Source organism: Nyctibius grandis, chromosome 4, assembly GCF_013368605.1.
Source record: "Nyctibius grandis isolate bNycGra1 chromosome 4, bNycGra1.pri, whole genome shotgun sequence".
Taxonomy (NCBI): Eukaryota; Metazoa; Chordata; class Aves; order Nyctibiiformes; family Nyctibiidae; genus Nyctibius; species Nyctibius grandis.
The window spans coordinates 19,259,671-19,274,572 of NC_090661.1; the positions used below are offsets into that span (position 1 = coordinate 19,259,671).

A 14,902-nucleotide genomic window follows, 5' to 3' on the forward strand; every position below is an offset into this window, starting at 1 on the left:
ACTACCCCTCAGAATCTTTAAAATTTGAAGACACGTACACAACTTGAATACCGTTACAGCATGAGTTTTACCATGTGTTGTTTAAGAGTGAATTGCTACTTCTTGGAACGCATAAGGTTGGAATTAGTCACTGCATATCCTTTGTCTCATATGAATAATTTGTATTTCTGTTGCTTATGGGAGTGGTCAAGATGTATAGCTTCATCAATCACACATTTTTATGTTAATTCTGCTAGAAGACAGCCTAACCCATTACTTCCCTAAAGAGGCCAGGAAGGGGAGAATGAAGAGGGGGGAAGGAGAAGTTTAAACAGATTCTATTTTACTGGAAATAATTACATCCACCCATGTTTCTTCAAACTAGCTCATGGCCTTCTGAAAGAAAACAGGCAGAGCAGTCACGTGGTTAGGAGGCAAAGTATTAGAAAAAGTTTGTGAACAGTAGTTCAATTCTTTGATACAGGAGGGAGTTTTCTTCTGTTATGGTCAAGAATCACAGGACTGTCAGGAAGTTCTGTCGTTAAGAGAACATTTCCAATAGTTATTCTAACAGCCTGCTCTAGCATTTTGCTTGCATCAGCAGTTGACAAAAAAGTCTAAACAAGTGAAAACAAAACAAAAACCCATAGAAGAATGTCATATGAGGAAATATGCATAGTTTAGTATGATCACCTCACTTACCTTTAAATTTTGACCGAATGTTTGCTAGTTCTTTATTTATCCTCTTTATCTCTGCTTCTTTACTTTTGCCTGGAATCAAAAGAACACACATCAGGATACAGTGCTTTGGACAGCCCTCTGCCACCCTAAGCTTCTTCCTACCCAACTATGCTGTGTGAACATACAAACATCAGGAGGAATTATTACTCTTCCTTTCCAGTACTAGGACCAGATGAAGGCAAACATCACAGAGGTAACTTAAGCATCGCTTTATAACGGAATTTGAGAAGCTAAAAGGACCCCTTGTTTCAAGAAGCTTTGCAGACTTTAGACAGTATCAGTCGCATACAATTAATCTGAGATGCCTTTATTACTGACTTTCACAAACACTTCAGTTTTTCTATTCCTTAAACTTGCAAGAGAAAACTGAATTTTACTTCCAATTTGATTACTAGGTTGACAATGCTCTGAAGGAAATAGTCTCCTAAGCACAATCTTATAAACCAACAGTTTGTGTTACTCCTCACCTTAAGGACAAGCCAGTTTACTGTTTCTCTATTCAATGGTCATTCAGTTCAACAGCTTTAAAAACATTCTTAACAGACACTGAAGAGGAAAAGCAGTAAACTTACAAGTAGCCCAAAGACTCAAAATACCTCAGACAGATAGGATACATACATAAGTTCAGATTTCCAATATGCCCCATGAAAGTCACTTGAAAAAACAGAAATATTTTAAATTCACATTTTATTAGGTGACTTTACCACCTTAGGCTTCTCAGCCCAGTTTATATTTCATATGAACTTTTGATTCCAATAATAGGTATTAGGATTTCTAGTGCCAATTCAAGGTAGATATTTAGAGAAATAAGCTGCAGTTTAAATTCTGACAATACAAGCTTATCCAAGCAACACTTGCATTGCCCAACCAAAGCAGCTTATTACTCTTCAGCATTTTAGTTTTTGGTGATTGAGATTCTGTAGAGGTCTGGGCCCATTATCTCCTACATGAGTGAGCGTGGTAGGGTAAAATATCCAACTCAGGCATTATATTCAGTTGCTTGAAGTTTGAGGGAAGCAAATGAAGTCCACTTCAGCAATGCAGAACTGGCCATCTAGTCGTGTCGGAAATTCAGACCTGTACCTATTCAAACTTTCAAGCAGTTTCTAAAACATCAACTAGCAGCAGAAAAAGACAGCTTCCTTTACTCTTTATCACATATATTTGGCTACACGGTTATGAATAAAAGTTTCCTGGCCCTGTTTGAAAATGGTCCAACCTTATGAGCAGCAGGTATCAGATGCCCTGCTTTCACACCCCACTTTGCCCCACACCACTTCAATCACGAATACAGCCATGTCAGTGCAAGGAGGGTATGCAACAAGGCTGGAAGAGCAGATCAGGACCAGCATTCCAAAGCCCTTCCAATCTCACCCCTTTCTTCCAAATAAGCAAGGCAACAACTCACAGCATTTAAACATCCTACTATATTTGCATGTCCAAACCTCCCGTGTCACCCAATGACTGCTAATCACGCCTTTACCGCTCCAAAGATGATCTGACAGCAGGCCAGATGAAAGGTGATTAAGTGACTCAAGGAAACAAGTGCCTCAGGATAGGTTAATAGCAAAGAATTTACAGTATAAGGGAATCCCACACCAAATACAAATTAATCCAGATTGCTTAATTTCTTGATTTAGACTCAAAAAAAGAAACTAAAGTTATGAACTTCCAAAACCAACTCTTGCATAAGATGCAGAAAACTGGTTTATATTAATATGCCTATAATGATGGCCACAAGAGTACAGACACAAAGCAAGACTAGCACACCATACAAATGGAAACAAGTTAGGCCCAAAACAGAAGCAACTATTTCAGTTTGCCTTGTCATTTTAACAAAATACCTACAGATTTGCTTAAAATGGATTTTTTCCAAATCTACAACACTGTTTTATTAGAGGCACTGCTCAAAACACTGAACTACAGGGTGCCTTGGCAGGCACTCCGCATGGCAAAAAAACCCCAACTTTCCTCATACCCAACCCTGAAAAACTACTTACTTGTATCTACTCGTCCACTTATTGCTTTTAAGAAGTTAAGCATTTTCAGAGCTCAAGAATTCACAAAAACTGTTCTGAAACATAAATTGTAGTTGCTATCTGTACGCCCCTTGGTTTTCAGATAAAGAAGGTTTAATTTGACCTTGAAACTCCAATTAACTTCCAGAATGACAAGGCTAGTGATCACAGCATACCTCTCTCAGTTTATAAGATGCATCTGTTGGGATCACAAATTTTAACCAGTTTTCACTAATATATCATGTAACACACTATGAGTTTTCTTCTAATTTAACTTGACAACCTAAAGCTGGTTTTAAAGCAGTAACACTATTTACTGTATAAATAAGCAGCAGCTCATACAGTCTAAGGTTTGAGGTGTTTTCTACTACAGATTTTAGATTTGCCTTAATTGGATTAGATTATTTGTCCTGTGCACATGGCAGAGATACTCAAATGTTCATGTCTAAGATACTTGCCAGCATTAGGAATTCACTACTAGACTGAAGCAAGACTTTTGCTCCTGGGTCCACACCCTACAAACAGAGGGCCACAGTAACATACGCCAAAAGGGTTCAAGTGTTTATGTAAATAAACAACACTACAATTTTGCTAAGCTATGTTAGCATTCTTTTTAAAGACTTGAAAAGAATTCCCTTATTTTCAGTAATTCATCTGCTCCAGATGAAAGTTTTAGTTTCTAAAACTATTAACTTATTTTCCCTTTTACCAAGTGAAGAGCACATCTCATTAAAACGTTACCACTGAGTCTGGAGATCTTGTACTTCATTTAGGTTAACGGGGCAGAGAACATTGACCTCAGTCTGGGATATTGCTAACCTGACCAGGATATTTAGTTACCTAAGTTTAGAAGATAGGTCCTTGCTCTTTATCTTTAGGTTCTGTTTGTAAGGGAAGTGCATTGCAATATTTACTTTGTATTATTAGCAATTGTTTCTCTAACCTCAACAAGTGTGGCAATAGTCACTGATGTTAAAAATGGGGGGAGGAAGGGGGAATAAGAGTAAGTACATCTCAGACAGGTTTTCTTAACCCAAGATGAAATCAAGGCTGTCACTTTTTTTTAAATCACCAAAACCTCTCAGCAAGCCTTTCAAGCAACATTATCTACCCCTTACGCTCACAGATTATCAGTTACTTCGAGAAACTGTGTTCTTTGTGTCCTAAGCAAGAAGAGCGTTAAGGGGAGCCTGACTAAAATACTTCAGGAATCTGTGAAGTCAGCACCTTTGGTAGAAATGTATTGCAGCTTCAGCAACACAAAAATCAAAATCCCACCTCCTACGCACACAGACGTAGCAGTAAGTTGACAGGAACACCCATATTAAACAACAAATTCACATCTGAAGGTTTAGTCTCTCAAAGTTAAAAACTTGTATAGCATATGAACAAAAGCTTGTTTTGAATAATTCCTTCAGGCTGTTCTATTTTGAATGCAGTATATAATCTCATCTAAATCTTGACCAAACATATGCAGCATAGCAACTAGCTGGTGATAAAAGTTTAACACCATACATTGGAAATCAAGTTGAATGATTAAGTCTTAAGTTGTCTCCTTATTACTGATTAGTCTATATCTCCCTGAAATTGCAGTTTTAAGGAGCAGCATTAGCACTTTGGGTGTTAAATGTCACAGAGGACAGTCACATAACAATGCTAAGGATAACTCGTGAGTTAAAGCCAAGCTGAAGTATCAAAAACCAAATTTCCTGAACTCCAGCAGTTATATTGCATAGTAACCTTATTCAAACAATTTACTGTTTACATTAGAGGATGACAAGGCAAAACAAAACCTCACAGTGACAGACAGCTTCAGTTTGTTCCATGTACAGGGAAAAAGAAAATAAAGTATCAAAAACCAAGGACCAGTTTTTAGCTAGATCTTCTGTCCCACTAAGCGAGGGCGGACAGGGACTGTTAAAGAAAATGTGTTTGATTAACTGAGAAGTTTTCACCACATTACTCAGCCACGGTAACACTCACTGAAGAATTTCTACATGCATATTTGATTTTTACCATCACTAGAAACACTTAAGTAACCTTAAGGATGGTTAAAAATGAAGATAAGACCACTACTGATGACAGCTGAACGAGTGCTGTGCTGCAGAACTAGAGGCTTACATTTCAAAGCTTGCAAAGGCAATCGCTCTGCCTCACTTCCAGGCTGTTACACAGCTCCCAGTTTCAAGAAATTATCAGAGTTGTATTCCAACAAAATGTGCTGTAGCCAAGCTATTCAACTTGGAGAGGCTTAATAAAGGTCATGTCATGTATACAAACTGATGGGTAGCACAGTATTTAAGCCAGAGCACAACAACATTATGTTCCATATCAGTTCAGGCCACATCTGTCTCACTTTCATTTATTCAGACTTTTTCCTGTTTCCTTCAGTTTAGCAAGACTATGATTAAATATCCATAACAAGTTATTAAAAGAGGTGACTGCAAGTCAGTAAGTTTTGGCTGGCTGTTTTGCAGAAGACATGTATTGTTTATAGCCTTACAGCACTAGTATATGACTACTGTTAAGTCTTCTCCAAGATGGGTACCTGAGCAGATACCCAGCCACAACACTGTCCAAGGCACTTATGAGTGATTACTTCATATTTGGCAGTTTGCCCAGCTTCAGACTCCACTGTGCTGCCTACTGCCTTCATTAGGCAAGGTAAATTTAGTCTGCAGTGCACTAGTATCTTTAATTACCATCTTGTTTAACAAAGATAGACTAGTGAACACCAAAAGTCATCCAGCTCTTCAGAGAACCAATTACTATTCTTAAATCTCCTAGTAATCCAGGCTACAGTCAGAGCTTCAGTACTGCATGAATAACACAACCGTATCTCAGTTTGGAGTTCTGCATTACAATCTACAGAAGAATGAGAAAACAGAAGTTACAGGAAAGGGATTTGTGGAGTCCATTCATTTGAAGAAAACATTTGACATATCTTAATACTAACTTGGCAGCAGAGTTGCAGGACTAAGCAAGTGCTTCAAGGTTGTAGTTAGTGGGCTGCCTGTGGCTCACTTAATCCTGATGGAGCAGGTCACTGCCTAACTTGTTGCTATACTAATTGTAGACTGCCCAAGCAAAGTTTGAGGCACAAAGTGCATCTGTGCTGATTAACTAGAACTGCTACAAGTTCTTAGCTTTCATACAAACCATTTAGAGTCTGGTATATTCCTGACCAAGACTACATACTTATTTCCCAAAGGAAGAGGGAAGCACTTGTTCTATACAAGTGTCTACACAAACACTGAGCAGAGCAGATTTCCGCAGCCAAGCTCTTGAGAGACAAGTGTATTGACAACATTTAAAGCAAAAAAAAATTGCTTCACAAAAGTTTAGATGTTCCCAGTACTCATCTGGCTCCAATCTACTTATGGTCAGCAGCCAGTGTAATTGAGCCCACCCAATAATTCATTTATTTTGAATTTATGCACAGGTCAGAACCGTTACATCATGTTAACTTTTAGCCTTACTTGCCCTGTGGCCATCTGACAATCCTATCATTACAGACGTGGCATTATTAGTGTTAAGAACTATAAAGCATGTCGGGTAGGAGGTTCTATTAGCGTAAGAAAAAGCTTGCCAGCATTCTGTCATGCTTCTTGAAGGCAAGTAGTAGTGTCAGTTACTATCTGTGGCACTACCATTTGTCTAATAGAACATGCCTCTCTGTTCTGTTATCGAACAGGCCTTGAAGACAGGACAACTCTAGTTTTCTGTTTAGGAGAGCAATAATACAAATACTGCCAAGGCTAAGAGCAGCAGCTTCTCCTCTGAACTGCACAGTGGCTAGGAACATCTACTTGGGAAGAACACAGTACTTACACAAAAGATAAAGTCTCAATTTTAAAGATGCTGTTAGATGTTTTCCTTGAGAGCTGTGAGTCGTTTTCCAAACACAAGAATTCTTCTGTTTTGTTTTCATTAGCCTCTACATTAGAAGCATCTAAGCTGATTGGTGAGTTACATGGGAGACACACCACAGTCAAACTGCTACTAGCTTCCCTTTAGCAAAATATGCTGATATAGTTCCATAATCAGTTTCATTCAAGGCTATACTTCTTAAAAGACAATAACTCCAGACTGTTCCCTAGCACTGCTCTCCTCCTGCCACACACATTCCTGCTACTACCTTGTACTGCTTCAGGTCAGTTAGCAAGCCAAACAGCTGAAAGCAAAATTGGTTTATTTAATATCCAAAGGGTAGGTCATATCAGCTTTACTACAAGTGATAATGCCAGCAGAATACATGACCAGGTAGAGACCAAGTTCACCACATTCACCATTCAAAAGCACTTTAGTTGGCATAAAGCAATCAAATTACCCATTTGCCTTTCCTATTGCTAAAACAGCTTACAAGCATGATGCTAAGACTACACTGCATTCTTTAACCCTGCTGTCAGGGGACAGAGAAAGAAACTGGTTGAAAGGAGGGGCCCAAAACAAACACTAGCATCCCTACAGTAAAAATGGTGCAAATACTTATAGGAAAATATTCACATAGAAGTAAACAGTGCATCCATTCTTGCCTTTGTGAAAGAACTTTTATAGCACTTACATCTCATATCAGTAAATTAAACCACTACTTTTACCTGCCAGCAAGACAGATACTCATGTTACAGCTCTAGAGTATAGATAGCCATTTGCTATGCAGATCATGAAGCTTCATGAAGTAAAACACCAAATCCATCCTCCACCTCTCCCTAATCTCTCAGCTGGTTATTTAGCACAGCAGGAAGAGGACCAAAAGGGAGGCAGGTTACATAGCAGTACATTAGAGTGGTCTGTTTGCTGTATGCCTGCCCTCACGTTATGCAAGATGTCTGCGTAAATACCTTCATTTGGCTAAACTATCTAGAGTACTACAATAGAGGTGCAAGTTCCAGGTCCACCTGGGAATGTCTGACAGAGTATGCTGGTGCTACTGTTTACAAACTCACCGTGCAACTAATCCAAAGAGACTACAAGATGTTAGTATGGCTCCAGTTTTATTCAGAAATTGACCAGTACAAGGCTGCAGAACAAGAAGCTTTTTGCTTAATGATGGATTAACATCCTGTTATGAACAAAAACATGAATGCATGCTGTCCTTTCACAAGATATGTTTGATCAGAGGAAAGAAATGCCCGTCTGTCACGTTGAAGATCATGAATGGCACAAAGGCAGTTGGAGATTGTTGTGCCTTGGGACATCCTGTTGTGATTAGATATCCATTACTACAGACAAAGAGATCAGTGACCTCCTGATCATATTTAAGAACTCTGTCCTGTACATTTTCTAAAATTCTGCACAGTAAGTGAACTACTATCCACAGAACTGACTTCTCCCTCCATCCAGTATGCTGCTAGATATTTGCTCCTATAACACTTCTCATGAAACAGCAGGGAGTCACAGGCTTTACTGTAACCCAGTAATCCATTAACTCCTTGTCCTCATAAGGGAAGGGAAATAAATGTAAAAGAGCACACAGCAGCTTCCAAATCCTATCACAATTCAGATACTCTAATTGCAGCAATTTAATACAAGTTTAATAATTTTAGCTGCCTACCAGCTATGTTTTTTTTCTAACTAGGCATCACAAGTTAAGAACAACACTACAGCTCCAACTGTGAAAGAGTTTGAGGAGTAACAAGGTAATAGGGTCTAGCTTAAGACCAGATCTTTCCCCAAATGAACTGAAAGCTTACTGAAAGGCTCATATCTGAGTGACTTTATGACATATAGAACATCTATTTGGCATTTTAGTTGATTAAACAACATCGACTCCTATCAAAAGGGAAGCTTTAAGCTAAGAAGATATGCAAAACTAGAAGTGCAAGGTTAGGCTACTATATAAAGCAGCTCTTCCTCCTTCCTTGACTGAGCAGCATTTGAGTAGTCATTTCCTTGAACAGTATTTTCACACTGTAGTTACACTCCCTTCAACAAGGTCAGGCAGTATTTGCACTTTAGTACAAGTCACTGTGGACTCTCTTCTACCTTAGTTCACGTTAAAATAATAGAAGAAAAGTTTCAGGCTTATCCGAAGTCTCCTAGTTTAACTACCACTTCTAAACTCTTTCAGGGGCCTTAAAAAAAAATCCTATACGAGCTCATTAATTGATGCAGATACGTAACAGTCTCTGCAATAGTCCTTAATTTCCTCCTACCAGCCCTGATGGGCAGCCTTTACCCAAAGGATTTCAATTTCAGCAGATATTCTATTTTCCAATGTCTCTAATGGAGAGGTTGGATGTCACATGAAAGATTCTAGCACTTTACTACCTCTCATCTATTAATTATCACCTTTGCCTACTCTCCTCTTTTCTCAGCCAAACATGCACAAATTCAACAAGCATAAAAAAACCCAAACACCCTCCCTCAAAACCCCAGCCCCTCAGAGTTCCATAAAATGACCAGAAGAAAGCTAAGACAGAGAAGCCATGGCCAGAACACTAGCTTTGTTTTACACATCCTCCTCAGATTAATCTCATGCTAATTGTGTTTTCCTTAAATCACTCTCCTGCAAATAGTAGCAAGTGATGCAAGACTTAGCGCTTATTATAGCTCTAAGCAGCACGCTCTTAGGGCTTTTTCCGGCCAGAAACTGTCCATATTATATGAGCGGCCGTAGCCTTACAAGAGAAATAGGATAACAAATGAAGATGCCTTGCCTTCAAATTTCTTCAGGGAGATAAGTAATCTGAGAATACAAATAAAGTCATTGACTCTCTACAGAAGTAACTCAAGTCCCACTTTAAAACTATACCCAGTGCAAATAAGAACCTAAACCTCAGAGGAGCAACGCAGTAGCTTTAGCCTACACACTGAAAGCCATGTTACTGACATGTAGCACTAACACAAGCTGTATGCGCCCAACTCACCCTATGTGAATTTTGTTTAGCTGTATGGCTGTTCTCATGGGGAACAAATAACTCTATACATACCCACATGGTCATTTAATTAATGTGCATGCCCCTCCCACAGACTGGTAATGCACTCCATTATCTACTATCCAGTCAAAAGGGTGATCATCATATGATGAATTTCATGAACCAGCCTTTTTTAAGCCCCACTTGCTTATCCATATCCTGATGCACCAGTACCAATTCAGTGAAACAAAGCTACTGAAGTCAGACTTCAAAAGGCTTCAGTCTATGGATGGTCTCCCTGTCCAGTACAAAAAAAAGAATTTATGCATTAAGTTCTATGAGAAGACGTAGAACTTTGTGTAATATAACTGTTAGGTTTTATTTAAGGAAAAAATACAGCCACAGGAAAAAGGAACAGTATCTTGGAACAGAACATATACAGAAACCTTTGGAGAACAAACTAAAGGAATCCTTCCTCCCTCTGTCCAACTTTTAAGGTGACACTGAAAAGGTAAGACAGTTATCTAAAGTCGTGAGGGAAATTAAGAACTGTCTTGTCAGCCAAGCCTGTGGCAAAAGGAGCTTTTGCCTCTGTGTAGGCCCATTTCATCAACCCAAGAGTAGATGACTTCCTGATTTTACAGTGGAGGAGGGGGTTGCCAGTAGTACCCTTAATATTGTAATACAAACTATTTCTACATTACCACCTCCAAAAGAAAGGAGAAAAGCAAGCTTTCCTAGTTTTCAGGATGAATAGCAGATAATACTGTTGTTGCAACAGAATAGGTTGAGTGACAAATGACTTAAAATATTTCATCACCAGATAAGCACAAAGCTACATCAAAAAAATGAAAACAGACTCCTGATGATGTATCTGTCAGCTAAGACAGCTGGAGAGTTCATAAAGCACCATCTTGCATAAGCCAAATCACTTCAGCAGCTTTGCAGTACATACACAAAAAAAGATTCAATGTACTATGTAAGAATAAGTATTTCTTGCAGGAGTCCATATGCTTATAACACATGCAGATCTTGTTGGGTTTTAGATCATAGAATCATTTTGGTTGGAAAGAACCTTTAAGATCATGAAGTCCAACCATCAATCATCCAAGTAAAGCAGTAACAAGGACTCTTCCTGACCTGAACTCCTAAGTCTGGATGGCACTTCACCAAACCACAGGATTCAGAGCTTTCCAGCTCCAGTACTGCCACAATCTATTTTACAGCATAGCTACGCCTTGCTATTTTCTCAGCGGGCCCCATTAACTAAGTGCTAATTAACTGGGCTATCTTAACCAAGTACTTCAGTTCAGCTTTCAATCCATAGTTTTCCTGTCTCTTTTCTGGTGTCTACAAACGATAAGCTAAAAAGCTATTTGCTGTACTATTTCATATATGCTATAAAAGAATCAAACTCAGCAAGTTTCTAGAAAAGCCTATACATCTATTGGCAAGTTGTCAGGCATCTAAAAGGGTTATTTTCTTAAAAACAGGGTTTTTTTTCCTGCAATCTGCACTAGGACCTCTATATGCAAAATACAGAGCCTACAAGAAGCTGCCCTGAAACAAAATTCTGGAGAGTTATCAGGAACTGCAGAATAATTAATATTCTTATATTATTGGATTTTGAAAATTCACTTGATATTTGTATGAATAAAGAACATTTCGCTTTGAAAAAGTCACTCCATATCACAGTTTTACAGAGACTAGAGCAAAGTCAGAATTAAGAAGCACTTTTGCCCCTTAAAATATTCTACAATTGCTGCTACAAGGAGTATGCTGACTTTTGTTTTTTTATTAAAAGCTTTACAGACTTTTGAGAAATAAGCGTATTTTAAGCAGACTTTTTAAAGTCACGTACAAAGTAATTCTCAAAGTCAAAGTCATACGTGGCATGAAGCATTTAACACATAGCTCAAGAAGTTTAAGAAATAACCCAAGTGCCAAAAATATGCCTAACTGACACAGAAGTGACAACCAACCTTTCAACTATTAAAGACAGATCAGCAGTGTAAGCTGTTCATTCACTCACAATGAACTAGAGTTGTAAGCACTGAAAATTGCTACCACGTAAGACTTTTTTGAAGTCTGTAACAGACTGGTAAAAACAGGCAAGATGATCATCACCCCCAAATCAGTAATATAATGAACTCGTAAGAGAATGATACATTATTTAGTGCTGCAGACATTGTAGGTACAAATGCCCAAAAAATAAGACCTGATGTACGATTAAGCATTTCCAAAGGTAGACAGTCTAAAGTTACGTAAGTATCCCCCTGAAGTTCAGGTTATTTTCTTACCTTGAAATCACATGCTGTGCATCCACCTGAGCACAGTTAGCACATAACTACATTTTCATTTTTCAGCAACATCTATAATGCAGATTCCTTACATGTGCAAAATCTTTCAGAAAAAAACCCACACACTATGTTTCAACATTACTCATAATCTGGAAGGGCTGTAGGAAAACTAAAATCATCAGGCCCTTATGGTAGTATCACAAAGAGATAAATGAATCCAACAAAGCTAAAATTAAGACTGAAATTCAGAATACCAGCAGGCATTTTGCCCATCAGTACAACTGTCAGATATTTAGTCCAACTTTAAGGCTAGAAACAGAGGTTAAGGGCTGCACTTGATGTCTAGCTTCCCTCCCATCTCAGAACAGGAACATTTTCTTAGATTTACAAGTCAAAAGACTCTGTTCACCTAAACAGCTGTTACTTTTTGCTCTTGACAAAAATCTAGTTCCTCAATCTGAAGAGGGAAAGATGGAACTTAAGCCAATACCAGTGCCTGCAAAGCACAGAATCTCTAGAGAGTGCTCTCAAGTATTTTTGGGAATCTTAGTCAGCGCACACCAGCCCACGGTTAGATGGCAACGCTCAGAGCTCCCTTAAAGGAAAAAGATTCAAATGCCATTAGACAGCTATTTGGAAGCTGCATATATCACCTACTAGTGGGAACTATCAGCTCTTTCGCAGCTGTTTGGAAGATGTAGTTACTTTCTTCATTATGCACATGAGAAAGGTACAAAAGTCATTACAGCTCCCAAATAGTTGTCTGGACAGGGACAAAACATTTGAGAAATATCAGTATTTGTTTAAACAGTGAAAGCGTTAACGTTTTATTTGTTTCAGGAGCGAGTTATATCTCTGTCACTCTTGCAGACACTGAGATTATGAGGTTTGTTGTCCAATCTGGACAGCGAGGTGGTTGTTCCATCAGAGTTCCCACACTGCCTACACACTGGCAAGCTTGTGGGGATATCAATAGTTAATTTGTTCTATCCTACTACTTTGTCTTGTTATTCCACATCTCTAAAAATAGGTTAGGAACCTGAGAGCTTAAATGTTTCTCTTGTAGAAATTCTCTTCTACTGAATTCCACTGAAAACAAGAGAGGACAAGCATGTTAACCAACTGCAAGACATAAAAGACATGGAAGAATACCATCATACTACTTCTAGCTAAATAAATTAAAACAATCATTAAAAAAATAGTGGATAGATACAACAGCAAGTCTTAAATGCTGTGACACCAGGTGAAACGATGTTACACATACAGCTTGCATAGAATACTAGAGCACTGGAAAATTTTCAGTGACTAGTTGGGCCAACCAGACAAAGCACAAGAGCATTCATGTAACCTTGAACACAACACATTTTATATGCCACCTTCTACACATACAAAAGTGAAGTCTGAAGAAACCTAAGGACCTGCAACTCAGTTCTGAAAATTGTATAAGAAATCATCAACATGAAGACTTTTCCAAGCTGGTGTGGTTATCCCAATACAAGCCTGGTTAGATCATCATAATTTGCATTTAAAAATTCTCCAAATTCACTTTCATCTGTTAGAGAGGAAACCTTACTGCCATTGCTTTTAAAGTAGCCTCAAGTAATCTAGAGAGACACGCAGATGGACAAAATAGAGCTGTTTCATCACACCAACCACACTGACCTTAGGCCTTCCCCAGGCAATTCCTGCCACATCATACACTTAGATTTCTAACTGAGATTAATATTAAACTGCTATCACATGCAATTCTCAGTCAAAAAGGAAAGCTGAGCACTGAAGTGTGCCCCCAGACACACACCTTTCCCCCCCAACACCAAGCAGCAGCAGATTTGTACTTTTCCTCTCTGCCCTGCACACTCACAGGCATGCTCCCCCCTCTTCCCTCACGGGGACACTTACTCGCACCCCCTCCACCCTATTTTGAATTACACAGATCTTAAGAGCTGATTTCTGACAAAGCAGAATTTTAAAGCCACTTTAAACCAAGCTTAGACACACCCACAGAAGGCCCTGCTCGCAGGCACCGTGACAAGAGGCCTGCTTTCCTTCAGTGACGTTTTGAATTGAAAGCCATTCACAGATTTGGAAGGAGACCAGAAACGCCTCTCTCTGGCCCACCACAAACCCACCCGCACCCCGAATACAAGCCGGCTTCGCTTCAGCGCCTTATAAACAAGGACGACGGCGGGCATCAACCTCTCGGCACCGCCTTCCGCCGGGGCCACGACCACAACAGCCCGCGCCCCTCCGCAACGGCGGGGCGGTGGGGAGGGAGGGAAATAACCCAACAAACCCACCCAAAATGCACAACCCAACCCAAACCCACAACCAAAAGCCTTAGGCTGTCCCCCCCGCGCCGCGCCGCCTCCCCCGCCGCCCCCCAGGGCGCGTCGCCATTTCGTGAGGCAGGAGCGCTCCGAGCAGCCCGCTGCGGTGGGTAGATGAAGAAGAGAGCATTGGGGAGGGGACTGAGGGGAAGAAGCCCCGGCCCCATGGGGCAACGGCCTATGACAACGGCCGGCCCAGGCCTCAGCCCCACCGCGCCTCAGCCGCCACTCACAGTTCCGGATATCGGAGATGAAGACCGCCAGGCCCCGCATCCCATCGCCCTTCGACACCGCAGGCATCGTGGACGCGCGATCACGGCCGCCCAACGACACGCCAAACCGCCAGAACTACTACTACTACCACCGCCACCACCCGCTCTCCCCGCGGGGCTCTTCAGGCCGCTGCTGCCACCGCCGCCGCCTCTGCAGTGCGCAGGCGCCGGGAGGGCTCCCGCGCCCCCGCGGGTGGCAGGCGCGCGAGGCTCTGGCGCCACCTGCCGCCTGGCGGCGGGGGCGCTGCGGGCCTCCCCTCCGTGGCCGCGGCGGGCGGGGTCCCTGGCCTCTCCTCCGCCTCCTTGCGCCGCGCCCCGGGTATCGCCGCAGGAGCCCGGGCGATCCTGCGGTCCGGGAGGGGTGGCTGCTTGGAGGGTGGGCCCCAGAAATCGGCGGTGCCGCTGCTA

At 40.8% G+C, this 14,902-nt stretch overlaps 1 protein-coding gene across 4 annotated transcripts in view; it reads right to left on the reverse strand.

The window, feature by feature from the left end:
- AP2A2 (adaptor related protein complex 2 subunit alpha 2) overlaps positions 1-14,633 on the reverse strand; it is a 53,420-nt gene extending 38,787 nt beyond the window's left edge. For all 4 annotated transcript variants that reach the window (XM_068398303.1, XM_068398306.1, XM_068398302.1 and 1 more), the window contains exons 1-2: positions 14,456-14,633; positions 682-750 (exon numbers count right to left, since the gene is read on the reverse strand). In XM_068398303.1, coding sequence (XP_068254404.1) covers positions 682-750; positions 14,456-14,522 — 136 coding nt within the window. In that variant the 5' untranslated portion in view covers positions 14,523-14,633. The remainder of the gene's footprint in view (positions 1-681; positions 751-14,455) is intronic.
- Positions 14,634-14,902: the final 269 nt, after the last annotated feature.